General features: G+C 44.0%; 1 protein-coding gene across 2 annotated transcripts in view; it reads left to right on the plus strand.

The window, feature by feature from the left end:
* Nucleotides 1-262: 262 nt before the first annotated feature.
* The window catches only part of LOC122935747 (ankyrin repeat and SOCS box protein 3-like), a 140,637-nt gene continuing 113,572 nt past the window's right edge, over nucleotides 263-27,327 (plus strand). The window contains exons 1-3 of one of the 2 annotated variants that reach the window (XM_044291616.1): nucleotides 263-348; nucleotides 4,329-4,530; nucleotides 10,391-10,549. In XM_044291616.1, the coding sequence (XP_044147551.1) occupies nucleotides 4,335-4,530; nucleotides 10,391-10,549 (355 nt within the window). In that variant the 5' untranslated portion in view covers nucleotides 263-348; nucleotides 4,329-4,334. The remainder of the gene's footprint in view (nucleotides 349-4,328; nucleotides 4,531-10,390; nucleotides 10,550-27,327) is intronic. The other variant, XM_044291615.1, reaches the window with a different exon arrangement.

The raw sequence follows: 27,327 nt of genomic DNA on the forward strand, positions 1-27,327 counted from the left end.
CGCTCTGTCCCAGCCAATGGCGCTCCGCCGCTAAGCATAACGGGAAATGTAGTTCAAAGTCATGGTTACTCAGCAAAGCAATCCTATTTTGAACGATCTTTATTGCTTAGCGACAAGGAACAGTATGGGTTAAGGTTCGGTAGAAAGAGTTTACCACGCGTGGGTATATTTGAATTAGTAATCTGAGGTACAGCGGGAGGAGCAGGGGAAGGAGTTAAATTGATGACGGATTTTGAGTGACGTGTTGGAATGGGCGTGGCTTGACGTGTCATGTGATGTAATAGGGTGAGAAAGAGGGGGGAAAAAAAGGAAAAGACCAGCGCGGGAGAGCGGATGCTTCAGGTGTAGGTGACGTCATAAGCCTGTAACGTGATTTTTCGTCCGGTGCTTCCGGGTCATCGTTCAGATTCACTAATTAATGCATAGATTTGAAGTGTTAGTTGTGCGCACAGATGGAGCAGAGCTGAGTTTGTTATGGCAGCTGAAGTGAAAGGGTGCTGGGCTTTGTAAATATATATATATACACACACTTTACTGCCTCTTTCGCAGTTTTTCCCATCAAAATGACAGGCAGCACAGCAGAACACGACCACAGTTTTTTTTTTTTTATTTTTTTTTTATGGGGATGTAAACAGGGCCTTAAAGGGGTTGTCTATCTTCGGACGCCTTTCAACCAGAATCATGTGGAAGTCTACATAGGAATGAAAGAAACGTGTAGCTGCCACGGGTGTAACTATAGCCATAGCACATACTATGGGGCCCAGAGGTTAAGGGGGCACGAATATGGTACCTTTTTGTGGGGAATGATATAGTGGTACTTTGCTGTAATGTGGGTTTTCTGACATGTGATTTTATACGTACCTTTAAAGCTGATCCCGGACTTACCCCCGATTTCACCCAGGCAGCCCCCTGATGTAAGCATTTCATACTCCGATGCTCTCCTTTGCCCAGCGCTGAATCTTGCAGATTCGTACTTTCCTGCTATCCGCAGCTCTGGTCCTGTGCGCTGGCTCTCGTGAGTCTGTGTTTCAGTCCGCCGTGGGCATGATCATCTGCTCCGCTGCAGCTATTGACTGAATTCACCGGTGATCTGTCCAGAAGAGACTCGTCAGCGCTGAAGCAGAGCAGATGATGATGATGATGCCCGTGCCGGGGAAGGAAACAAGCGGGGGACCGGAAAATGGACAAACGGGAACCTGCATGCAAGACCAGAGCTGCAGGGGTAGGTAAGTATGATTCTTTCCATGGCAGAGACACAATGTGGGCACCTGTGAAAAGTTACTTTTTCCTGGACAACCCCTTTAATGCTCTCCTGTAGTATACGGACAGGCGAGAACACAGGAGAGGTGAGAACTTATTGTCTATCACCGCTAGAGCACCCTGCTTAATAGTGTAGGAACAGAGGAGAACACAGGAGAGGTGAGAACTTATTGTCTGTCACCACTAGAGCACCCTGCTTATCACTGTTTATGGTATACGGACAGGAGAGAACACAGGAGAGGTGAGAACTTATTGTCTATCACAGCTAGAGCACCCTGCTTATCACTGTTAATAGTGTAGGAACACAGGAGAGGTGAGAACTTATTGTCTGTCACCATTAGAACACACTGCTTATCACTGTTCATAGTATACGGACAGGAGAGGTGAGAACTTATTGTCTATCACCATTAGAACACCCTGCTTATCACTGTTTATAGTATATGGACAGGAGAGAACACAGGAGAGGTGAGAACTTATTGTCTATCACAGCTAAAGCACCCTGCTTATCACTGTTAATAGTGTAGGAACAGAGGAGAACACAGGAGAGGTGAGAACTTATTGTCTGTCACCATTAGAACACACTGCTTATCACTGTTTATAGTATACCGACAGGAGAGGTGAGAACTTATTGTCTATCACCACTAGAACACTCTGCTTATCGCTGTTTATAGTATACTGACAGGAGAGGTGAGAACTTATTGTCTATCACAGCTAAAGCACCCTGCTTATCACTGTTAATAGTGTAGGAACAGAGGAGAACACAGGAGAGGTGAGAACTTATTGTCTGTCACCATTAGAACACACTGCTTATCACTGTTTATAGTATACCGACAGGAGAGGTGAGAACTTATTGTCTATCACCACTAGAACACACTGCTTATCACTGTTTATAGTATACGGACAGGAGAGGTGAGAACTTATTGTCTATCACCATTAGAACACCCTGCTTATCACTGTTTATAGTATATGGACAGGAGAGGTGAGAACTTATTGTCTATCACCATTAGAACACCCTGCTTATCACTGTTTATAGTATATGGACAGGAGAGCTGAGAACTTATTGTCTGTCACCACTAGAGCACCCTGCTTATCACTGTTTATGGTATACGGACAGGAGAGAACACAGGAGAGGTGAGAACTTATTGTCTATCACAGCTAGAGCACCCTGCTTATCACTGTTAATAGTGTAGGAACACAGGAGAGGTGAGAACTTATTGTCTGTCACCATTAGAACACACTGCTTATCACTGTTCATAGTATACGGACAGGAGAGGTGAGAACTTATTGTCTATCACCATTAGAACACCCTGCTTATCACTGTTTATAGTATATGGACAGGAGAGAACACAGGAGAGGTGAGAACTTATTGTCTGTCACCATTAGAACACACTGCTTATCACTGTTTATAGTATACGGACAGGAGAGGTGAGAACTTATTGTCTATCACCATTAGAACACCCTGCTTATCACTGTTTATAGTATACGGACAGGAGAGGTGAGAACTTATTGTCTATCACCATTAGAACACCCTGCTTATCACTGTTTATAGTATATGGACAGGAGAGGTGAGAACTTATTGTCTATCACCATTAGAACACCCTGCTTATCACTGTTTATAGTATACCGACAGGAGAGGTGAGAACTTATTGTCTATCACCACTAGAACACTCTGCTTATCGCTGTTTATAGTATACTGACAGGTGAGGTGAGAACTTATTGTCTATCACAGCTAGAACACCCTGCTTATCGCTGTTTATAGTATACCGACAGGAGAGGTGAGAACTTTTAATCACTGGTTACCAAGACGTGACGTTACGCCCTCCCGGAGGAGCAGGTAAGGTAAGCTTAGTACAGTTTACACAGCTGCCTCCTGTCCACGCGGGCACAGAGAGGCAGAGCGTTAGAGACACTCGCTCATAACCCTGACAAGCAGAGAGAGCCTTTTCACTGCCCCAGTGAAACAGCGCTTCCTCGGGTATACTGCCACCAGTTTCTCGTTTTGATATAAGCCCGGTCCGCTAACAGGATTATATAGGGTGAGAAACCAACCCACTGTAGCGTATAACTAGGCCGAAACACGGACGTGGGGCTTTGTGATATTTAATCGCCTTAAAGGCTCACTAGATAGTACACAATATAACAGAGAATATATACGGTGGTCCGATGTGCAGAATACAGGTGGTATGGTACAAACAGGATTAAACAGAGCAAAAAGTCAGTTTACCAGCTGAATGAGTCCTTTGGGTTGATGAATAATGGTTGCTGTAATCCTTGGCTGTCGTCACATGGGAGGCAGTGATGTCAGCAGTTTTAAAGGTCCCTCCAAACACGATTCTAAGCGTGACCCCCCCCCCCCCCCCTTCAGATAAAAGACGCTGGACTCTGCCTGCATTTAATTCTTTGTGTGTTATTAGTTTAAGCAGACTGTGATTGTCTATTGCTGTGACTTAGATGAAGATCAGATCACATTTTATGACCAATTTGTGCAGAAATCCTTATCATTCCAAAGGGTTCACATACTTTTTCTTGCAACTGTATACTATAAACCGTGATAAGCGGGGGGTCCTAGTAGGGATGGAGAATAAGGACAGGGGCAAACCACTAGAACACCTGCTTATCACTGTTTTTTGATAAATAAGGGATTGATAGAAGATAAAATAAACTATTATTAACTTTTCAAATTTTATGATTTATATTAAATAAATTAATTTAAAAGTTAATAAATTAGTCAATGTTAATAATGTGATATTTTTTTTAAGCTGGAGTCAGTACTTTTCTACTGACGCCACCCATAACTAGCTTTGACTCCAACTCCACAGCCCTGCGTACACAAATGGTAAATGGTTTCCACTGGTTTTCCGGACCCCCTGATCCATCCGTCAGTAATTTACTGCTTTCTGCAGACCGAACTGCGCCATACAAAGAAGCCACCTAGTTCATCAGCCCACTCAGACTGTCCAATCCCTCATGTCTCCTGCTCTTCTAGCTCCAGCACATTGTTATCAGGCAGAGTTGAACACCTCTTCTGTGTTACCGTTTTGGTTATTGAACTTCTGTCTTGTGTATAGGTGGAAATGGATTTCTCAGAGGCGTATACTGATAGATGTTCTACTGTTGGACATGCCGCTCGAAGAGGTGATATAAAATCCTTGAGGAAACTAATTAAAAAAGGAAGCAGCGTGGATGTGCCCGATAACAGAGGATGGATGCCAATTCATGAAGCAGCGTTTTCGGATGCCGCTCAGTGTTTACAGCTGCTGATTCATTCAGGTATAGGGGTTATTGCATGCACGTCTAACGTCCGGCTCAGTCTTCTCTCCACGAGTGTATTATTGTGAATCCTGAGATTTGGGAAAAAATAGACTTAACAAAACTTTGGTGCATAAAAGTTTATAAAACGATGATGAAAGAGTTATATATAAAAGATAATATAAAGGGTAAACAGTCACCAAAAGCTATGAACAAATGAGCGAGCTCCCATCGACCAGTGCCCAACATGGCACCTGCCCATATGATAGAAAGACAGGTGATGGTAACAAGACACATCTTAGGCCTCTTTCACACTTGCGTTGTCCTGATCCAGCGTGTACTCCACTTGCCGGAATTACACGCCGGATCCGGAAAAACGCAAGTGAACTGAAAGCATTTGAAGACGGATCCATCTTCAAAATGCGTTCAGTGTTACTATGGCAGCCAGGACGCTATTAAAGTCCTGGTTGCCATAGTAGTAGTGGGGAGCAGTATACTTACAGTCCGTGCGGCTCCTGGGGCGCTCCAGAATGACGTCAGAGCGCCCCATGCGCATGGATGACGTGCCATGTGATCACGTCATCCATGCGCGTGGGGCGCCCTGACGTCACTCTGGAGCGCCCCGGGAGCCGCACGGACGGTAAGTATACTGCTCCCCCGCTCCCCGCTACACTTTACCATGGCTGCCAGGACTTTAGCGTCCCGGCAGCCATGGTAACCATCCAGAAAAAGCTAAACGTCGGATCCGGCAATGCGCCGAAACGACGTTTAGCTTAAGGCCGGATCAATGCCTTTCAATGGGCATTAATTCCGGATCCGGCCTTGCGGCAAGTGTTCAGGATTTTGGGCCGGAGCAAAAAGCGCAGAATGCTGCGGTATTTTCTCCGGCCAAAAAACGTTCCGGTCCTGAACTGAAGACATCCTGATGCATCCTGAACGGATTTCTCGCCATTCAGAATGCATTAGGATAATCCTGATCAGGATTCTTCCGGCATAGAGCCCCGACGACGGAACTCTATGCCGGAAGAAAAGAACGCAGGTGTGAAAGAGCCCTTACCCTGATAATGTCTTCAATGGAGCTAACCTCTTTGTTACATAGCTAAATGTTTTCTAGCCTCCTAGCGCCACCTGAAGGTCAGTACAGTTACTTCATACTTCAGGAATGCCGGGTATCACCAAGTACCACTAACCAAGTGCATTACAAGGAATTCATGGGGACAGGACCACTAAAATACCCTGCTATACAGCGAGTGTATTCTGACTGTCTATTTTTCATGTGTGCTTTCAAACATTTTTTTTCTTTGTCTAGTTTGCTTTGGTCTGTAAAAAGTAAGTGAACACCCTTTTGATTAACAATAGATGTATTTCAAGGTGGCTTTCCTATTTACTGGTATGGAATAGGTGCACTATCGGTATGATTCACCCAATCGCCTTACGTTGATATATTGATTTGTTTCAAAAGATAGGCACTCAATATCTGGGATCATACTGAACACACAATTTATTCATAAAATCACATTATTCATATCCCTTAAAAAAACGGAATAAAAAAGCTGTAATAGAAATAATTGATACACAATGTAATGCAATATGCGGTTAATTGGAAAATCCCCGCTTGGTCATATATTACACCTGAAAGGAGGATAAATATTTCACCAACTCCTCTGAATCGTTATGACCTCATTCAGCTGAGATATTTCACCATGGGACGATCTCAATATAGTGACCGCAATAGGAATAATACCAGAATAAAAGATTTCACGGTATATATTCCCCCAATAGAGTGTCTCACTTGCGCATAGAGGTTCTCCAAACCATACGTGTTTTTGGGGAACCTCTATGTGCGAGTACCCCTATGTGAACTTTTAAAACAACATCCGATGGAGCGCTCCAGGAACTGAATGGCGGACATCTGATATCTACAAAGAGGGAGTGCGGTCGGTGCAGTCAGCCGACACGTGGGTCGCTGGCTAGACTCTCTGCACAGGACGGGAAACAGCCGACCAGTTGACGTCCTCCTACCAAACGCGTGGGACGCCGACCAGATTCCCCGAACCACAGCATTTTTTTATGCAGGAGAGACGCAGGTAAGATTCATTGAGACTGTGCTTCATGTGGGACTCCACAGCCGACTCCTGACTAGTCAGTAATTGTTACTCTGTACATTTATGTGGACCACTAATATGAAAGTGCATCTGTATAACCGCCAAATACAAACTGGTATTTAGAACGAATCAGCCTTAAAGGGGTTCTGCACTTTGTTTTAACTGATGATCTATCCTCTGGATAGATCATAAGCATCTGATCGGCGGGGGTCCGACACCCGGGAACCCCACCAATCAGATGTTTGAGAAGGCAGCGGCGCTCCAGTAGCCTCACTGTTTACTGCCGGCCCACTGATGTCATGACTAGTATCAAATGGCCTGGGCGTGGCTAAGCTCCATTCAAGTGAACAGAGCTTAGCCCCGCCCATGCTAGTTGATACTAGTCATGACGTCAGTGGCCGGCGGTAAACAGTGAGAAGGCCGCAGCGCTACTGGAGCGCCGCTGCGTTCTCAAACAGCTGATCGGCGGGGGTCCCGGGTGTCGGACCCCCGCCGATCAGATGCTGATGATCTATCCAGAGGATAGATCATCAGTTAAAACAAAATGCAGAACCCCTTTAACTATCAAGTGACATAAGAATCTGAAAAAAACACCAAAAAAATCTGCATAGATTTGCACAATTCGTAAATGATATGAACGGACATTGCTGCTAGATTCACTACAACTGGGATTAAGTGGATTGAATTTTCAGATATCGTTACCAAGAGAGACCATATATTAGGTTCTCAGGATATACATTGTATCAGAACGATCCTGCAGTGTATCAGAATTGCTCTACAGTGACATCTTTTATTCTGGTATTATTCCTATTGCGGTCACTATATTGAGATCGTCCCATGGAGAAATATCTCGGCTGATTGAGGTCATAACGATTCAGAGGAGTTGGTGAAATATTTCTCCTCCTTTCAGGTGTAATATATTACCAAGCGGGGATTTTCCAATTACCCGCATATTGCATTTCATTGTGTATCAATTATTTTTATTACAGCTTTTTAATTCAGTTTTTTAAGGGATATGAATAATGTGGTTTTATGAATAAATTGTGTGTTCAGTATCAACTCTTTCAATTTACCTGAATTTATGCATTGCTTACTAATAAAATGTGGTCTGATTCTTATCTAAGTCACAATAAAATAAAATAAATGCAATGTAACTAAATGAATAGCACACACAGCATTGTACCATTCAGGTGTTTTATTGTGCACATCTGCAGAGTGAAACATTAAGAGAACCTAGTATAGGGGATGTCTCGTCTGGGACATTGATGGCGTATTGCTAGGATATGTCATCAATGTCAGATAGGTGCAGATCCAACGTTTGGGACCCACTCCTACCTCCAGAGCGGCACTCCTGAAGTGAGCAGAGAGCAGCCCGATTGCCCGGCCACCCTCTGTTCACCGCTATGGGATTTCCAAAGAATGGTTGACTGCTCATTTGGCTATTTATGGCAGTCTTATAGCGATGGATGGAGGGGTGGCCGCGCTTGCACAGCGCGCTCTTGTTTCTTCCCTCCCCATGACACTTTACTATGGGAAGTGTTGTGGCTGCTTCTCATCTACGCCCACAACCCCTAGAAGTTCGGGTTGTAAACAATGGAGCGTAACGGGAGCATGGAGACTGAGGTGAAGACTCAGGAAAGGTTGACAGGTGCACTATTATCCTCCATAAGAGACTGTATGAGGTTTATTCAGTAAGGGTACTTTCACACTAGCGTTTTTCTTTTCCGGCATAGAGTTCCGTCACAGGGGCTCTATACCGGAAAAGAGCTGATCAGTTTTATCCCCATGCATTCAGGATGGAGAGAAATCCGTTCAGGATGCATCAGGATGTCTAAAGTTCAGTCGTTTTGACTGATCAGGAAAAAGATAAAACCGCAGCATGCTACAATTTTATCTCCGGCCCAAAAAACTTGCCTGAATGCCGGATCCGGGATTTTTTTCTATAGGAAAGTATTAGTGCCGGATCCGTCCTTATGCGCAGAACAAAAAAAAAGGTGAAAAAAATAAATGCCGGATCCATTTTTCCGGATGACACCAGAAAGACGGATCCGGTATTGCAATGCATTTTTCGGACTGATCAGGATCCTGATCCGTCTGACAAATGCCATCAGTTTGCATACATTTTGCTAGATCCGGCAGGCAGTTCCGGCGATGGAACTGCTTGCCGGATCACTCTCCCGCAAGTGTGAAAGTACTGTAGATTACATCTTTTGTATGCGGATTGCTTAAAGGGGTTGTCCATCTCTAGCTTTTTTTTTTTGTCTTTGCCCCTCCCCATAAGACCTGTTTAGGGACGCATACTTGCCTGCATCCCGCTGCTCTGTCCTGGCTTCTTCAGTCTACTGCTGCATTCGCTGCACTCTGACATGGGTCACGTTTGCCTCTGCAGCCAATGACATACCGCCGCGGCCATGTGCCCTCCAACCGGCATGTCCCCGGGACACGTCACCAATGGAAGCCCCTTTAAAGGAACATTTCTAGGATATGTTCACAGAATTGCTTCTATGAAGAGCCAAATTGGCTAAAGACTCATTTGCATATGCTGAATAAAAAATCAGTGGAGGGAGATTTGCCGATAACTATAGGATAGTGCAAGAAGAAAGGTTACTCCAAATACATTATGCCGTGTGCACCAGTTTGAGAAATTTGATGTCATTTCCACCAAAATGTATGCAGCCTCTTCATAATTCTCCCCATTGTGTTCATGCTGGGTGTAACAAATCCATTAATAATAATGACGTAGACTCTGGCCAAAATGTACAGAATATGTGAGCTTGGCCTTATTAGTTACATTAGTGTTTGGAGCCTAATAACGCCCCTGTGCACCCCCATAATGTCACTGTACACGCACACCAATGCAGATTTTAAAACAGAAATTGTGACCTTTTTTGTACGGATTTCTAAAACTGAATGTGTTACTTGTGGTTTTTTGTGTGGATTTGATGCTGATTTTCCATAGAACTCATCCTTGCATTGAAAAGGGTGAAATATGCACCAAAAAATAAAATAAAATCGCACAAAAGAATTAACATGCTACAGAATTCTAAATCCACATATCCGGTTAATTTCCGCACGGAAAAGAAAAAAGGCAAAAGGGGTCATTTATTAAAGTCACAAAGGGCATTTTTTGCAACTATTTAACGCCCGGCCCTTGCTGTTCTAGTTTTTCATCTACTTTCTTGTCTGTTACCAAGCGAAATTGTAGTACATTTCCCCTAGCAAATGTACTACTTCTTCGCCTGGAAATAGATGAGAAAGTAGATGACTTGGCGCACAGACTGCCATAAATGTGCCTAATTTATTATGAGGTGCATGCCTTGTCATAAATTAGCCATATACAATGGCAACGCGGGAGGGGGGACAATGGGGTAAAAAGCAGTCTTGATAAATGTCGCCCAGAGGGTACATTAGATTTCTCTAATCTTATACACTTTTCGAGTACTGTAGTATGTTGCGGTTTTTTTGTGTGCAGGACGTCTTACACGTGGGCTTTCCCGGCATCTCCACTGACTGCGGATTCATGTCCTGATATTATCGCATGAAGCGTTATATGGTTATTGCATTTATCTGAAAGCCCACTCCGCTTCACCACTGGACGATAAATATGCTTTCCAATACAGCAAACATTTCAGTTATTCCTTGAGCGACCAGGTCCGCGCGTCTCTGTTATTACAACGCTCGAGGATAAATACGAGTATTCTGATGAAATTGCGATAAGATTAGTCAAGCTGAAGAACTGCCCTGTGTCCTAATGTTGTGTCATTCCACTCCGACAGCTCCGTCCAAGTCGTACTTAAAGTCAAAGACGTTTGAAGGGGAGTCCGCGCTACATCTTGCCGCTAAGCGTGGCAGTGTTCCATGCTGTGAGTTCCTGCTGCGAGCCGGGGCCGATCCCAATGATCTCACCAATGATGTAACGACACCGCTGTTCCTAGGTAATGTAAAGCGGAGCCTATAGAATTCTGTGGGATAGTAATCTGTAACGTGATTAATGTCATAAACTCTCAAGAAGTGGAATATTACATTATTTTTATTCATTTTTTATTCTGAATGATTGTATTAGAAACAGTAGACTGTATAGACCTGCCCACTGCAGGCTTATTTGTATTGTACTTACCTGTCAATATTAGGGCAGCAAATCCTTTTTTAAATGGCCAAAATGGCTGGGGTGTATTCAGACGGTGCAATAAAAACACATACAATTTTTACACAATGTGGTTTTCACTGTACCGTCTGAATACACCCTTAGTGCAATTATCGCACAAAACTTCGGTCTGTGTGAATGGGTTGTTTCATATGAGCAAGTCCTTCGCGGGAATCGCGCTCCATGTGCGAGTGTGATCCTCCGCTCTGGACTTGCAGGAGCACAGGGCATTATCATGATTTATAATGCTGTGTGTCTCTGCATGGCCTTATTGCTACAGGAATAGATCATGATAATGCTGTGCCCTTCTGCAGGTCCAGAACAGAGGATCACGCTCACACACGGAACATGATTACCGCAATGGACTCGCTTGTGTGAAACAGCCCTTAGTGATGCTGGGGAAGGGATATACAACTTATTTTTATTTTTGTGACTCTACCTGCCGGATTTAGAAGGTGCTGATGCTGAGCCATATTGGAAGAGGGCTACGGGTAACATGTCTCCCAGGGCGCACGTCTGTCATCAACACACCCAATAGCCCCACAGAACATCCAGGCCTATCCACCATGTATATCCAAACAGGGGCAAACAAGGACTACATGGACATAACGGTAAAAGAGCACACCGCCAGGTGTGGTCCATTCACCACCCGAGAAAAAAGGGGCAGAGCCGCGCAGTGCGACAGTCCGCTACATCCCGGACGTCCAGCCCCATAGCACCCCATAGGGTTCTCCTCAAATTAATCATACTATGACGTATGTCAACTCATCATAGGATTGTACTAATATATTCATGACGCAACTTGGGCATGCTTTACAGTAAACATGGGTGAATAAAGTCTTGCATATTTTTTCACCTTTACCTTGGAGTGCTGCCTGCTTTTTGGATATATATATATATATATATATATATATATATATATATATATATATATATATATATATATTACAGTTGAAACCAGAAGTTTACATACACTATATAAAAAGACACATATGTATGTTTTTCTCAATATCTGACATGAAATCAGAATAAACCTTTCCTGTTTTTGGTCAATTAGGATTACTATAATTATTATTTGCCAAATGCCAGAATAATGAGAGAGTTAGAATGTTTTAAGGTATTTTGATTACTTTCTGCAATGTCAAAAGTTTACATACACTAAGATTTACTATGCCTTTAACCCCATCACTACTGAGCCACTTTTTTCACCTTAAATCCCATGCCGATTTTTGCAAATCGGACCAGTGTCACTTTAAGGGGTGATAACTTTAAAACGCTTTTACTTATCCAGGCCATTCTGAGATTGTTTTCTCGTCACATATTGTACTTCATGACAGTGGTAAAATTGAGTCAAAAATTTTCATTTTTATTTATAAAAAAAATACCAAATTTCCAAATTTTAATTTCTCTACTTTTATAATAAATAGTAATACCTCCAAAAACAGTTATTACTTTACATTCCCCATATGTCGACTTCATGTTTGGATCATTTTGTGAATGCCATTTTATTTTTGTGACGTTCGAAGGCTTAGAAGTTTAGAAGCAAATCTTGAAATTTTCCAGAAAATTTCCAAAACCCACTTTTTAAGGACCAGTTCAGGTCTGAAGTCACTTTGTGGGGGGTATATAATAGAAACCACCCAAAATGACACAATTTTAGAAACTACACTCCTCATGGTATTCAAAACTGATTTTACAAACTTTGTTAACCCTTTAGGTGTTGCGCAAGAATTTATGGAAAATGGAGATAAAATTTCAGAATTTCACTTTCTTGCCAGATTTTCCATTTTAATTAAAAAAAATCTATAAAAAAGCAAGGGTTAACAGCCAAACAAAACTCACTATTTATTGCCATGATTCTGTAGTTTACAGAAACTCCCCATATGTGGCCGTAAACTGCTGTACGGACACACAGTATTGCGCAGAAGGAAAGGAACACCATATGGTTTTTGGAAGGCAGGTTTTACTGGGATCATTTTAAGCTGCCATGTCACATGACCCCCCGATGCATTTTGGAAACTACAGGATAAGGTGGCAGTTTTGTTGGTACTTTTTTTTTTTTTATGTTCATCTGACAGGTCAGATCATGTGCTCTTTTTATAGAGCAGGTTGTTACGGACGCAACAATAGCAAACATGACTACTTTTTGTTTGTTTGTTTGTTTGTTTTAGTTTTACGTAATAAAGAGTTTTTTTTCTTTTTTTTTTTAATCAAATTTATTTTTATTAAGATTTTCTGTCTCGACATAACGAGCAAAGTGAGTACAGAGATAGAATGGTTACAGCACATATAATAAAATACCAGATATATAATATTAATATGAAGAGTCAAGACACAATATTGGGAGGTAAGGAGGAAAAAAGGAGGGGGGGGTTAGGAACCATGGAAACGGGAAAAAACAGGGGGGGGGGGGAATGGGGATGAGCAGTAACTAATACAAAGCCGAAAACAGAGATGGTATATCTGCATTAAGGCCTGGACAAGGGCACAAATCTCAGTAAAGGTAAGATAACGGTAAAATAAGCTCTCTCAGCGAAGGCAAATGCGAAAAGCAAAGGCAAAGGCAGAAGCGACTTGAGTAGACATAGGTTTCCCTCTACTACCCTGCAATGCTGTTAGCCCATCCCGCTCCATACATCCTCCATACATATTTGATCCACTTTAACAAACAACTGGTCTAAGGTAGGAGGTTTAGGGCTCAGCCACTGAAGTGGAATCAGAAGTCTGGCTGCTTGGATAAGCCTAATAAAGCATTTTTGAGTGATAAAAAAATCAGTTTTATTTTTTTGTCGCCATATTTTGATATTTTTGTTATTATGTGTACGGAGCTGTATGGGGCCTCATTTTTGCGGGGCGTTCTGAACTTTTCATTGATACCATTCTGGTGTGTATATGATTTTTTTTTTTTTTATCACTTTTTATTTAATTTTGTAGAAAAGGAAACGACCTAAAACGGCGATCGGCTATTTGGATGCTTTTTTCCGTTTTGCTGTTTGCTGTATAGGGAATCTATTTTTATACAATGGGCGTTTTCGCACATTGCAACACCTATGAAGGGGAGTGATTTAGAAATTTTATGTTTTTATTTATTTCTTTTTCAATTTTTTTTTTTTTTTTTACACTTTTGTTTATAGTTCCCATAGGGAACTATAGCAATCAATCATCTGATTGCTATTATCATAGACTCCAATGCGCTTGCATTGGAATCTATGATGATTTTACTACTTTCCTATGGAGCCCTATTACAGTCAAGGGCTCCATAGGAAATACTATGCAGCAGCCTCCTGTCATTCACAAAGACAGGGGCTGCTGCACACAAGCTCCGGCTCCTCCGATCGCCACACGGGGAGCTGGAGCATAACCAAAAGCGCACACTTTCGGTTTTCAGCATCTGAGGGGTTAAAATTACTGCCGGTTGCAGACATGAGCCGCGGGTGTCTGCTATAAGAAGCAGGCGTCCACCGTGGCTATGGCGCCCGGAGCGCTTGCGATCGGGCGCCATGTTTAAAGACCGGACCGATGACATACATGTACGTCATTGGGCGTGAAGGGGTTAAGGATAACAAAGTTAGGGTTTTGGAGTGGCCATCACAAAGCCCTGATCTCAATCCTAATGTAAATTAATGGGCAAAGCTGAAAAGGCGATCAACAAACATGGCTCAGTTACACCAGTTTTGTCAGGAGCAATGGGCCCAAATCCCTAACAACTATTGTGAGAAGCTTGTGAAAGGATATCCAAAACGCTTGACCCAAGTCATACAGTTTAACCACTTCAACCCCGCTAGCTGAAACCCCCTTCATGACCAGAGCACTTTTTACACTTCGGCACTACACTACTTTCACCGTTTATCGCTCGGTCATGCAACTTACCACCCAAATGAATTTTACCTCCTTTTCTTCTCACTAATAGAGCTTTCATTTGGTGGTATTTTATTGCTGCTGACATTTTAACTTTTTTTGTTATTAATCGAAATGTAACGATTTTTTTGCAAAAAAATGACATTTTTCACTTTCAGCTGTAAAATTTTGCAAAAAAACCGACATCCATATATAAATTTTTCGCTAAATTTATAGTTCTACATGTCTTTGATAAAAAAAAAAAATGTTTGGGCAAAAAAAAAAATGGTTTGGGTAAAAGTTATAGCGTTTACAAACTATGGTACAAAAATGTGAATTTCCGCTTTTTGAAGCAGCTCTGACTTTCTGAGCACCTGTCATGATTCCTGAAGTTCTACAATGCCCAAACAGTAGAAAAACCCCACAAATGACCCCATTTCGGAAAGTAGACACCCTAAGGTATTCGCTGATGGGCATAGTGAGTTCATAGAACTTTTTATTTTTTGTCACAAGTTAGCGGAAAATTATGATGATTTTTTATTTTTATTTTTTTCTTACAAAGTCTCATATTCCACTAACTTGCGACAAAAAATAAAAAATTCTAGGAACTCGCCATACCCCTCACGGAATACCTTGGGGTGTCTTCTTTCCAAAATGGGGTCACTTGTGGCGTAGTTATACTGCCCTGGCAATTTAGGGGCCCAAATGTGTGAGAAGAAATTTGCAATCGAAATGTGTAAAAAATGACCGGTGAAATCCGAAAGGTGCACTTTGGAATATGTGCCCCTTTGCCCACCTTGGCTGCAAAAAAGTGTCACACATCTGGTATCGCCGTACTCAGGAGAAGTTGGGGAATGTGTTTTGGGGTGTCATTTTACATATACCCATGCTGGGTGAGAGAAATATCTTGGCAAAAGACAACTTTTCCAATTTTTTTATACAAAGTTGGCATTTGACCAAGATATTTTTCTCACCCAGCATGGGTATATGTAAAATGACACCCCAAAACACATTGCCCAACTTCTCCTGAGTACGGCGATACCACATGTGTGACACTTTTTTGCAGCCTAGATGCGCAAAGGGGCCCAAATTCCTTTTAGGAGGGCATTTTTAGACATTTGGATCCCAGACTTCTTCTCACACTTTCGGGCCCCTAAAAAGCCAGGGCAGTATAAATACCCCACATGTGACCCCACTTTGGAAAGAAGACACCCCAAGGTATTCAATGAGGGGCCTGGCGAGTTCATAGAATTTTTATTTTTTTTTGCATAAGTGATATTGATATTTTTTTTTTTGTTTTTTTTCTCAGTCTCACTTTCCGCTAACTTAGGACAAAAATTTCAATCTTTCATGGACTCAATATGCCCCTCACGGAATACCTTGGGGTGTCTTCTTTCCGAAATGGGGTCACATGTGGGGTACTTATACTGCCCTGGCTTTTTAGGGGCCCTAAAGCGTGAGAAGAAGTCTGGAATATAAATGTCTAAAAATGTTTACGCATTTGGATTCCGTGAGGGGTATGGTGAGTTCATGTGAGATTTTATTTTTTGACACAAGTTAGTGGAATATGAGACTTGGTAAGAAAAAACAAAAACAAAAACAAACAAAAAATTTCCGCTAACTTGTGCAAAAAAAAATGTCTGAATGGAGCCTTACCAGGGGGGTGATCAATGACAGGGGGGTGATCAATGACAGGGGGGTGATCAATGACAGGGGGGTGATCAATGACAGGGGGGTGATCAATGACAGGGGGGTGATCAATGACAGGGGGGTGATCACCCATATAGACTCCCTGATCACCCCCCTGTCATTGATCACCCCCCTGGTAAGGCTCCATTCAGACGTCCGTATAATTTTTACGGATCCATGGATCGGATCCGCAAAACACATGCGGACGTCTGAATGGAGCCTTACAGGGGGGTGATCAATGACAGGGGGGTGATCAATGACAGGGGGGTGATCACCCATATAGACTCCCTGATCACCCCCCTGTCACTGATCACCCCCCCTGTAAGGCTCCATTCAGACGTCCGCATGATTTTTACGGATCCATGGATACATGGATCGGATCCACAAAACACATGCGGACGTCTGAATGGAGCCTTACAGGGGGGTTATCAATGACAGGGGGTGATCAGGGAGTGTATATGGGTGATCAGGGAGTGTATATGGGTGATCACCCGCCTGTCATTGATCACCCCCTGTAAGGCTCCATTCAGACGTCCGCATGTGTTTTGCGGATCCGATCCATGGATCCCTAAAAATCATGCGGACGTCTGAATGGAGCCTTACAGGGGGGTGATCAATGACAGGGGGTGATCAGTGAGTGTATATGGGTGATCATCCGCCTGTCATTGATCACCCCCCTGTAAGGCTCCATTCAGACGTCCGCATGTGTTTTGCGGATCCGATCCATGGATCCGTAAAAATCATACGGACGTCTGAACGGAGCCTGACAGGGGGGTGATCAGAGAGTTTATATGGGGTGATCATGGGTGATCAGGGGTTCATAAAGGGTTAATAAGTGACGGGGGGGGTGTAGTGTAGTGTAGTGTTTGGTGCGACTTTACTGACCTACCTGTGTCCTCTGGTGGTCGATCCTAACAAAAGGAACCACCAGAGGACCAGGTAGGAGGTATATTAGACGCTGTTATCAAAACAGCGTCTAATATACCTGTTAGGGGTTAAAAAATTCGGATCTCCAGCCTGCCAGCGAGCGATCGCCGCTGGCAGGCTGGAGATCCACTCGCTTACCTTCCGTTCCTGAGAGCGCGCGCGCCAGTGTGCGCGCGTTCACAGGAAATCCCGGCCCTCGCGAGATGACGCATATATGCGTGACTCTGCGCAGGGCTGCCACCTCCGGACCGCACATCTGCGTTAGGCGGTCCGGAGGTGGTTAAGGGCAATGTTACCAAATATTAATGAAATGTATGTAAACTTTTGACTTTGCAGAAAGTAATAAAAATGCCTTAAAACATTCTCTCTCATTATTCTGGCATTTGGCTAATAATAATAATAACTATGGTAATCTTAATTGACCAAAAACAGGAAAGGTTTATTCAGATTTCATGTCAGATATTGAGAAAAACATACATATGTGTCTTTTTATATAGTCTATGAAAACTTCTGGTTTCAACTGTATGTATTATCCTGGAATGTCTGTGAGACTCCTGGAAAAAGCAGAGACCAGAGAAGAGCTGGCATATCTTCCGGACTCTGCATGGAGGGCTGCTTTACCCAGAAAACATGCACTTCAGTGGTATGTGGCGCCATGATGCTGCATCATAAAACACTGTCCCGGCACCCAAACTATATTGAGAGGAGGGGGGGGGGGGGGGGCTTAGTGACGTGCTGAAGGGGTTATGGCACCACGAGAATAGTCTGCCAAAAGTGGTGTCCAATTTTTTTGCATCACATTTTCTCTTCTCCCGCAAGTGACTCAGTAATAGTTGGCAAGTATAACATATATATATATATATATATATATATATATATGATGTACCCGTTTGCCAAATCTCGTGATTGTAAATGCGATGGTGTGGATTCCTCAAACGGACATACATGCATACATATACAGTAAAGACCAAAAGTTTGGACACACCTTCTCATTCAAAGAGTTTTCTTTATTTTCATGACTATGAAAATTGTAGATTCACACTGAAGGCATCAAAACTATGAATTAACACATGTGGAATTATATACATAACAAAAAAGTGTGAAACAACTGAAAATATGTAATATTCTAGGTTCTTCAAAGTAGCCACCTTTTGCTTTGATTACTGCTTTGCACACTCTTGGCATTCTCTTGATGAGCTTCAAGAGGTAGTCACCTGAAATGGTTTTCACTTCACAGGTGTGCCCTGTCAGGTTTAATAAGTGGGATTTCTTGCCTTATAATTGGGGTTGGGACCATCAGTTGCTTTGTGGAGAAGTCAGGTGGATACACAGCTGATAGTCCTACTGTAATGACCGGCAACACGCACAGGGAGGAAAACAGGGAAAGCCCTGCCCAAGGGAGAGGGAAAGGTGGTGACCCCTAACTCACCTTGCAGCTGGCACCTGCCTGCCCTGACGTCCCTAGACGGGTTCCTCACCCGTGCGGCGATCACGTGCCTAAACCCTGGCTTTCCCTGAAATGAGCCCTAGATAATGAACGGGCCGGTGGGATCGCTAGTCCTCACCACTGCACTAAGAGGGAAACACCAGGGAGAGGACAGACAAACACAAACACCCAGGTGGACGGCAACAATTGTCCACAAAGGTCCAACAGGGATCCGGGGGGTAGCGCTCTAAGGCAACACTCAGAGAACGCAGCAACACAGCTCCAGTGGGTCAGAATAGATGTCCAGGCAGGAAGCTCTATATCTGGCAACCAGAGAAGTGTGAGAGGGGAATATAAGGAGGATTGGGAGTGCTGGACAAGGAACAGCTCAGAGAAGGAGCTACGGATCCCTGAGTGAGCCAAAAGGGTTTGTAAAGCAAACCCAGAAAGCTACAATAAGGAAACTTCCCTATCTGACATAGAGCGTGCAGCCAACCGCTGCGACCTCCTGACCCCGGGTACAACGGAGTCAGGCGTGGCTCTTGACACCCTCGTGACAGTACCCCCCTCTCTACGAGGGGCCTCCGGACACTCAGGACCAGGTCTCTCAGGATGAGAGGCATGAAAAATCCGGACTAGCCTGTCGGCGTTTACCTCAGACGCAGGAACCCACATTCTTTCCTCGGGACCGTAACCTCTCCAGTGCACCAGATATTGGAGAGAGCGGCGGACCCGACGAGAATTAACAATTTTGGATATCTGAAATTCCAAACTACCATCCACGACAACAGGAGGGGGTGGCAGCGGTGACAGTTCTAGAGGTGGAACATATTTTTTGAGTAACGACTTATGAAAGACATTATGGATTTTAAAAGTCTGAGGTAACTCCAGGCGAAAAGCCACGGGGTTGATGATGGCTACAATCTTGTAAGGACCAATAAACCTAGGACCCAGTTTCCAAGAGGGAACCTTCAACTTGATATTCCTAGTAGACAACCACACATAGTCATTCACTCCTAGGTCCGGACCTGGCGACCGTCTCTTATCAGCCATGCATTTGTATTTACCTCCCATATTTTTCAAGTTAGCTTGCACCTTCTGCCATACTGATGAAAGAGATGATGAAAACCGTTCCTCTTCGGGAACCCCAGAAGACCCCCCCTCTTTGAAAGTACAGAATTGGGGATGAAAACCATATGCACCAAGAAAAGGTGACTTGCCAGTGGATTCCTGACGACGATTATTTATGGCAAACTCAGCTAACGGTAAATATGACGACCACAACTCTTGGTTTTCAGACACAAAACATCTTAGATATGTCTCCAGGTTTTGGTTGGTACGCTCAGTCTGTCCATTCGACTGAGGATGGAAAGCTGAGGAAAAGGACAAGTGAACCCCCAAACGGGAACAAAAAGCTTTCCAAAATTTAGAAATAAACTGGGTTCCCCGATCCGAAACAACATCGGAGGGGACCCCGTGAAGCTTCACGATCTCACTGACGAATACCTGAGCAAGAGTTTTAGCATTAGGTAGTGCGGGTAATGCATTAAAGTGTGCCATTTTGCTAAACCTGTCCACTACTACCAAAATCACTGTTTTACCCGCAGACAAAGGTAAGTCAGTGATAAAATCCATAGACGGATGTGTCCATGGTCTATTGGGAATGACGAGTGGTAATAGAGACCCTGCAGGACGTGTATGTGAAACTTTTGCGCGCGCACAGGTAGAACAAGAAGACACAAAATCCAATACATCCTGACGCAACCTTGGCCACCAAAAACGACGAGACAATAGCTCTAAGGTTGCTTTACTACCCGGGTGCCCAGCAAGTGCCGAATTATGATGTTCCTTTAATATTTCGAGACGTAGGTTCAACGGTACAAACAATTTCTCTGAGGGGCAAGAGACCGGGGCGTCCCCCTGGGCCTCTAACACCTTCCCCTCCAAAGCAGAGTGTACCGCAGAGACAACCACTCCTCTTTGAAGAATGGGCACCGGATCACTCACATTACCCCCTCCAGGAAAACAACGAGATAGTGCATCAGCCTTGGTATTCTTTACCCCAGGACGATAGGTAATCACAAAGTTAAACCGGGTAAAAAATAGCGACCACCTAGCCTGTCTAGGGGTGAGACGCTTAGCTGATTCGAGGTACAGCAGATTTTTGTGGTCCGTAAACACAGTGACGGGGTGGACTGCCCCCTCTAAAAAGTGACGCCACTCCTCAAACGCAAGTTTAATAGCTAACAGTTCCCTATTGCCAATATCGTAGTTCTGTTCTGCTGCCGATAGTTTTTTAGAAAAGAAAGCACAAGGATGCCATTTGCCAGGAGACGGACCCTGAGACAGCACAGCCCCCACTCCCACCTCTGATGCATCGACTTCAACAATAAAAGGCTGAGAGACATCAGGTTGGACTAGTACAGGTGCTGAGGTAAACCTCTCTTTTAGAGAGGAAAAAGCAACTTTAGCGGCGTCAGACCATTTAGAAAAATCAGTCCCCTTCCTCGTCATGTCAGTAAGGGGTTTTACGATCACCGAATAATTTTTAATGAATTTCCTATAGAAATTCGCGAAGCCCAAGAACCGTTGTAGTGCTTTGAGGTTCTCAGGAAGATCCCAATCCAAAATTGCCTGGACCTTCCTAGGATCCATACGGAAACCTGACGCAGATAAATAATAACCTAGGAATTGTATCTCCTGAACTGCAAAAACACATTTTTCAATTTTAGCATATAATTCATTCGTCCGTAGGACCTGTAGTACTTGTCTGACATGCTCCTCATGTGTCTTCAGATCAGACGAATAAATTAAGATATCATCTAGGCATATTACCACAAACCTGCCGATTAGATGACTAAAAATGTCATTAACGAAATGTTGAAAGACGGCAGGAGCATTGGTCAGGCCGAAAGGCATAACTAGATTTTCATAATGCCCCTCAGGGGTGTTAAAAGCTGTTTTCCACTCATCCCCCTCTTTAATACGAATCAGATTGTAGGCCCCCCTAAGATCGAGTTTGGAGAACCACCTAGCACCCGCAATCTGGTTAAACAGGTCAGGAATGAGAGGAAGAGGGTATGGGTCTCGGATGGTTATCCGATTTAATTCACGAAAATCTAGGCAAGGACGCAGGCCCCCATCTTTCTTTTTAACAAAGAAAAACCCTGCAGCCACGGGTGAAGAAGAGGGTCTGATGTGTCCCTTAGCCAAACTCTCGGAGATATAATCCTTAATGGCTTGTCTCTCTGGACCTGAAAGATTATATAACCTGGTCTTGGGTAATTTTGCGCCGGGAATAAGGTTAACCGGGCAATCATAAGGACGATGAGGTGGTAACTTCTGACAACCCTTTTCAGAAAAAACGTCCTCAAAGTCCGAAACAAATGTAGGTAGGGTAGTTATGGAGGCGACTAAGCAATTGCTATTTAAGCAATTTTCTCTGCACGGCTCACTCCACTCCAATATCTCCCTGGCCTGCCAATCCACCACTGGATTGTGCGCTACCAACCAGGGAAGGCCCAGCACCACCGGAGTGGGAAGCCCCTCCAGAACATAACATGAGAGCATCTCGTTATGGTGGTCCCCTACCCGAAGGTGTAAATTATGAACGATGTGGGTGAGGTTTCTCTGAGACAGAGGAGCAGAATCTATAGCAAATATGGGAATAGGTCTCTGTAACGTACAGAGAGACAAACCCATAGTGCGGGCAAAATGGGCATCTATCAAATTTACCCCTGCTCCACTGTCTAGAAAGAAAGAAACAGTCTCTGTCTTATCACCAAAAACAATAACCGCTGGCAAATTGCGATGTACGTATGGAGGAAACGTATACCCCCTGGCTGACATCCTCCACACAGCCTGGGGTTAGTAGTTTTCCGACGGTTTTTTTGTTTCTGAGGAAAGAAGGACAGACGTTAATAAAATGACCCCTCTCCCCACAAAAAAAACAACCCCCACGCCTACGGCGAACCTCAGGAGGACGGACCTGACGAGTAGTTCCTCCTAGCTGCATAGGCTCGTCTAAGTCCGTACGGACTAACTGCTGCTTGGGAGGGGTTACCAATGGCTCCGGTTTTTTCAACCTGTCCCTAAGGCGTCTATCTATACGGATAGAAAGGGACATAACTGCATCAAGGGAAAAGGGGGTCTCATACAATGCAAGCGCATCCTTAACCCTTTCGGATAACCCAGAGCAGAACTGACTCCTGAGACCCGGGTCGTTCAATTGGGTATCCGTAGCCCACCTACGGAAGTCAGAGCAATACTCCTCTACCGGCCGCTCTCCTTGTAGGAGTCTCCGTAATTTTGATTCAGCCAGTGCGACTCGGTCAGGGTCGTCATATATGAGACCCAAGGCCCCGAAAAACTCATCCACTGACCGAAGAGCCTGGGAATCAGTAGGTAAAGAGAACGCCCAGGACTGCGGGTCCCCCTGCAGCAGGGAAATAACAACACCCACCCGCTGTTCTTCATTACCAGAGGAGTAAGGACGCAGTTTAAAGTATAGTTTACAGGCCTCACGGAACGTCAAAAACTTGTCCCTTCCCCCAGAAAATCTGTCAGGGAGAGGGACCTTGGGTTCCGCAACAACCTGGTTACCAGTAGCAACCGCTGGGCTTGCGGTCTGTTGTAATTGCTGCTGTTGCTGGAGGACCGACGCCTTCAATCCTGCCACCTCCAAAGACAGGCCATGAAATTGTTCGGACAGAGCAGCAATTGGATCCATACTGGATTCTAAGTAGGTAAAATTTTTTTTTTTTTTTTTTTTTACCTACACAAAAATAAGGGCCAGATATAATGTAATGACCGGCAACACGCACAGGGAGGAAAACAGGGAAAGCCCTGCCCAAGGGAGAGGGAAAGGTGGTGACCCCTAACTCACCTTGCAGCTGGCACCTGCCTGCCCTGACGTCCCTAGACGGGTTCCTCACCTGTGCGGCGATCACGTGCCTAAACCCTGGCTTTCCCTGAAATGAGCCCTAGATAATGAACGGGCCGGTGGGATCGCTAGTCCTCACCACTGCACTAAGAGGGAAACACCAGGGAGAGGACAGACAAACACAAACACCCAGGTGGACGGCAACAATTGTCCACAAAGGTCCAACAGGGATCCGGAGGGTAGCGTTCTAAGGCAACACTCAGAGAACGCAGCAACACAGCTCCAGTGGGTCAGAATAGATGTCCAGGCAGGAAGCTCTATATCTGGCAACCAGAGAAGTGTGAGAGGGGAATATAAGGAGGATTGGGAGTGCTGGACAAGGAACAGCTGAGAGAAGGAGCTACGGATCCCTGAGTGAGCCAAAAGGGTTTGTAAAGCAAACCCAGAAAGCTACAATAAGGAAACTTCCCTATCTGACATAGAGCGTGCAGCCAACCGCTGCGACCTCCTGACCCCGGGTACAACGGAGTCAGGCGTGGCTCTTGACACCCTCGTGACACCTACTGAATAGACTGTTAGAATTTGTATTATGGCAAGAAAAGAGCAGCTAAGTAAAGATAAACGAGTGGCCATCATTACTCTAAGAAATGAAGGTCAGTCAGTCCGATAAAAAATTGGGAAAATGTTGAAAGTGTCCCCAAGTGCAGTCACAAAAACCATCAAGCGCTACAAAGAAACTGGCTCACATGCGGACCGCCCCAGGAAAGGAAGACCAAGAGTCACCTCTGCTGCGGAGGATAAGTTCATCCGAGTCACCAGCCTCAGAAATCGCAGGTTAACAGCAGCTCAGAATAGAGACCAGGTCAATGCCACACAGAGTTCTAGCAGCAGACACATCTCTAGAACAACTGTTAAGAGGAGACTGTGTGAATCAGGCCTTCATGGTAGAATATCTGCTAGGAAACCACTGCTAAGGACAGGCAACAAGCAGAAGAGACTTGTTTGGGCTAAAGAACACAAGGAATGGACATTAGACCAGTGGAAATCTGTGCTTCGGTCTGATGAGTCCAAATTTGAGATCTTTGGTTCCAACCACCGTGTCTTTGTGCGACGCAGAAAAGGTGAACGGATGGACTCTACATGCCTGGTTCCCACCGTGAAGCATGGAGGAGGAGGTGTGATGGTGTGGGGGTGCTTTGCTGGTGACACTGTTGGGGATTTATTCAAAATTGAAGGCATACTGAACCAGCATGGCTACCACAGCATCTTGCAGCGGCATGCTATTCCATCCGGTTTGCGTTTAGTTGGACCATCATTTAGTTTTCAACAGGACAATGACCCCAAACACACCTCCAGGCTGTGTAAGGGCTATTTGACCATGAAGGAGAGTGATGGGGTGCTGCACCAGATGACCTGGCCTCCACAGTCACCGGACCTGAACCCAATCGAGATGGTTTGGGGTGAGCTGGACCGCAGAGTGAAGGCAAAAGGGCCAACAAGTGCTAAGCATCTCTGGGAACTCCTTCAAGACTGTTGGAAGACCATTTCAGGTGACTACCTCTTGAAGCTCATCAAGAGAATGCCAAGAGTGTGCAAAGCAGTAATCAAAGCAAAAGGTGGCTACTTTGAAGAACCTAGAATATGACATATTTTCAGTTGTTTCACACTTTTTTTGTTATGTATATAATTCCACATGTGTTAATTCATATTTTTGATCCCTTCAGTGTGAATCTACAATTTTCATAGTCATGAAAATAAATAAAACTCTTTGAATGAGAAGGTGTGTCCAAACTTTTGGTCTGTACTGTACATACACTCAGTTTTATATATTAGATGAAGGACATATTGTACATACCTAGACATAAAGGACATACTGTACATACCTGGACATGAAGGACATACTGTACATACCTGGACATGAAGGACATACTGTATATACATGGACACGAAGGATATATTGTACATGGACATACTGTATATACATATACAGGAAGGACATACTGTACATAAAGGACATACAGCATATACAGTACTTGCAGACACTTCTCTTTGTTAGTGGCTGTAAATTGACGGTGGGGGACATGGTGAGGTTATCAGGGGGACAGCAGCTATTTAGTACAGCTTCTGGTTGAGGTGAGGGAGGTCATGTAGATAAGCACACCCGGCTTCTGGACAGCCAGGCTGATTCATAGAGGGGCGAGACCTCTCTCTCTTCTCACATAGAAGAGGATCCTCTGTTTTACAGACTATTCACTAGTAGTGATGAATAGGTTGTATTGGCAGGATTTGAATAAAGTGCAGTGAAGGGGGCTGGAAGTGACAATGTGCTGCTTTCCCTTTCATACCGCATTGTGTAGTAAAGTTCAGAGTAGGATCCCTGGGAGGCTTAATTAGGGAGAGTTCACATCACCGTTATTTCTCCGTTCTTCTGATCTGTCAGAAGAACAGAAAATTAAAGACAAAAAAGATCCTGTAAATAAAAACAAAAAAACAAACAAAAACGGATCCTGCACATTTGGCATCTGTTTAAACCATTTCCATCTGAGATCCGTTTTTTTAGACGGGGAAAAAAGGTATTTCATGCATTTTTTTTTTTAGTGTAAAAAAAAACCCCAAAACGGATCTCATGCGCAAATGGCTCAAACGGATGCCATATGTTCATAACTGATGCATTGTTTTTACGGGATCCGTTTTTTTATTTTCTATTCTTCCGCCAGATCAGGTGATGTGAACTCTCCCTTACTAACCTTTCAGTGTTCGGATCTATATCAGTCATCCAATGGTCCTACTCCAAACTTCACTGCACAGTCCAGTGGATGAAGGAAATGATGTCCTAGCGCTGAGGCTGCCGGGCGCTTCATGTGAGGCTGCATGGCAGATAATCCGGTGATTTACATAAGATGCACGTGCCACACACTCAAGTTACTGAGCTATTTTTTTTAAATAAATGTATTTAGAGATTACTGTATTTTACGCCCTATAAGACGCACCGGCCCATAAGACGCACTTAGGTTTTAAAGGAGGACAATACAATTTAATTAGCCCTCAGAACAGACCCCCAATGTTAATCAGACCTCATCTCACATCCCCAACCAGAACCCTAATGTTAATAAGACCCTCAATCAGACCTCAGCTCAGACCCCAATGTGAATGACCCACAATCAGACCTCACATAAGAGCCTCAATATAAATAAGACCCCCATTCAGACCATGCCTCATTTTATCAGCCCCCATGTCACAGAGCTCCCTCACGATGTGCGCAGCTACAGCACAGGCGAGTACCAGGAAGCGGGGAGTACAGAGCCTTCACCGCTTCCCGGTCCTTCGGTACTAATGAGCGCTTCCATAATGGAAGTGCTCATTAGTATTCACCCCATAAGATGCAGGGGAAAAAAACTATGTCTCATGGGTCGAAAAATACGGTATTTTACAAAAATCTGTAGTTCTTTTAAATAAAATATTTTTTGATAGTCTCTCTTTAAACGAGCAGTACAGCTTTAGAAACCAAACATTTCTTCCAGAAATAGCACTATACCTGTCCATAGTTTTTCTGGTATTGTGTCTCAATGACATGGAATTAAAGCAATACCACATACCATCCATGGGCAGGTATGGTGCTGTTTTTGAAAGAAAGTAGCCATGTGTTTTTTTTTTTTTTTTTTTTTTTTTTTTTTTTTTATCCTGTAACCCCCTTTATGGGTATTTTCCAGGACTGTAATATTGATGACCTATCCTTAGGGTAAGGCATCAGATCTGTACCCCACAACTTCTGGCACCCACACCATGGGCTGCTGCGCTCCGTAACAGC

Source organism: Bufo gargarizans, chromosome 4, assembly GCF_014858855.1.
Source record: "Bufo gargarizans isolate SCDJY-AF-19 chromosome 4, ASM1485885v1, whole genome shotgun sequence".
Lineage (NCBI taxonomy): Eukaryota > Metazoa > Chordata > Amphibia > Anura > Bufonidae > Bufo > Bufo gargarizans.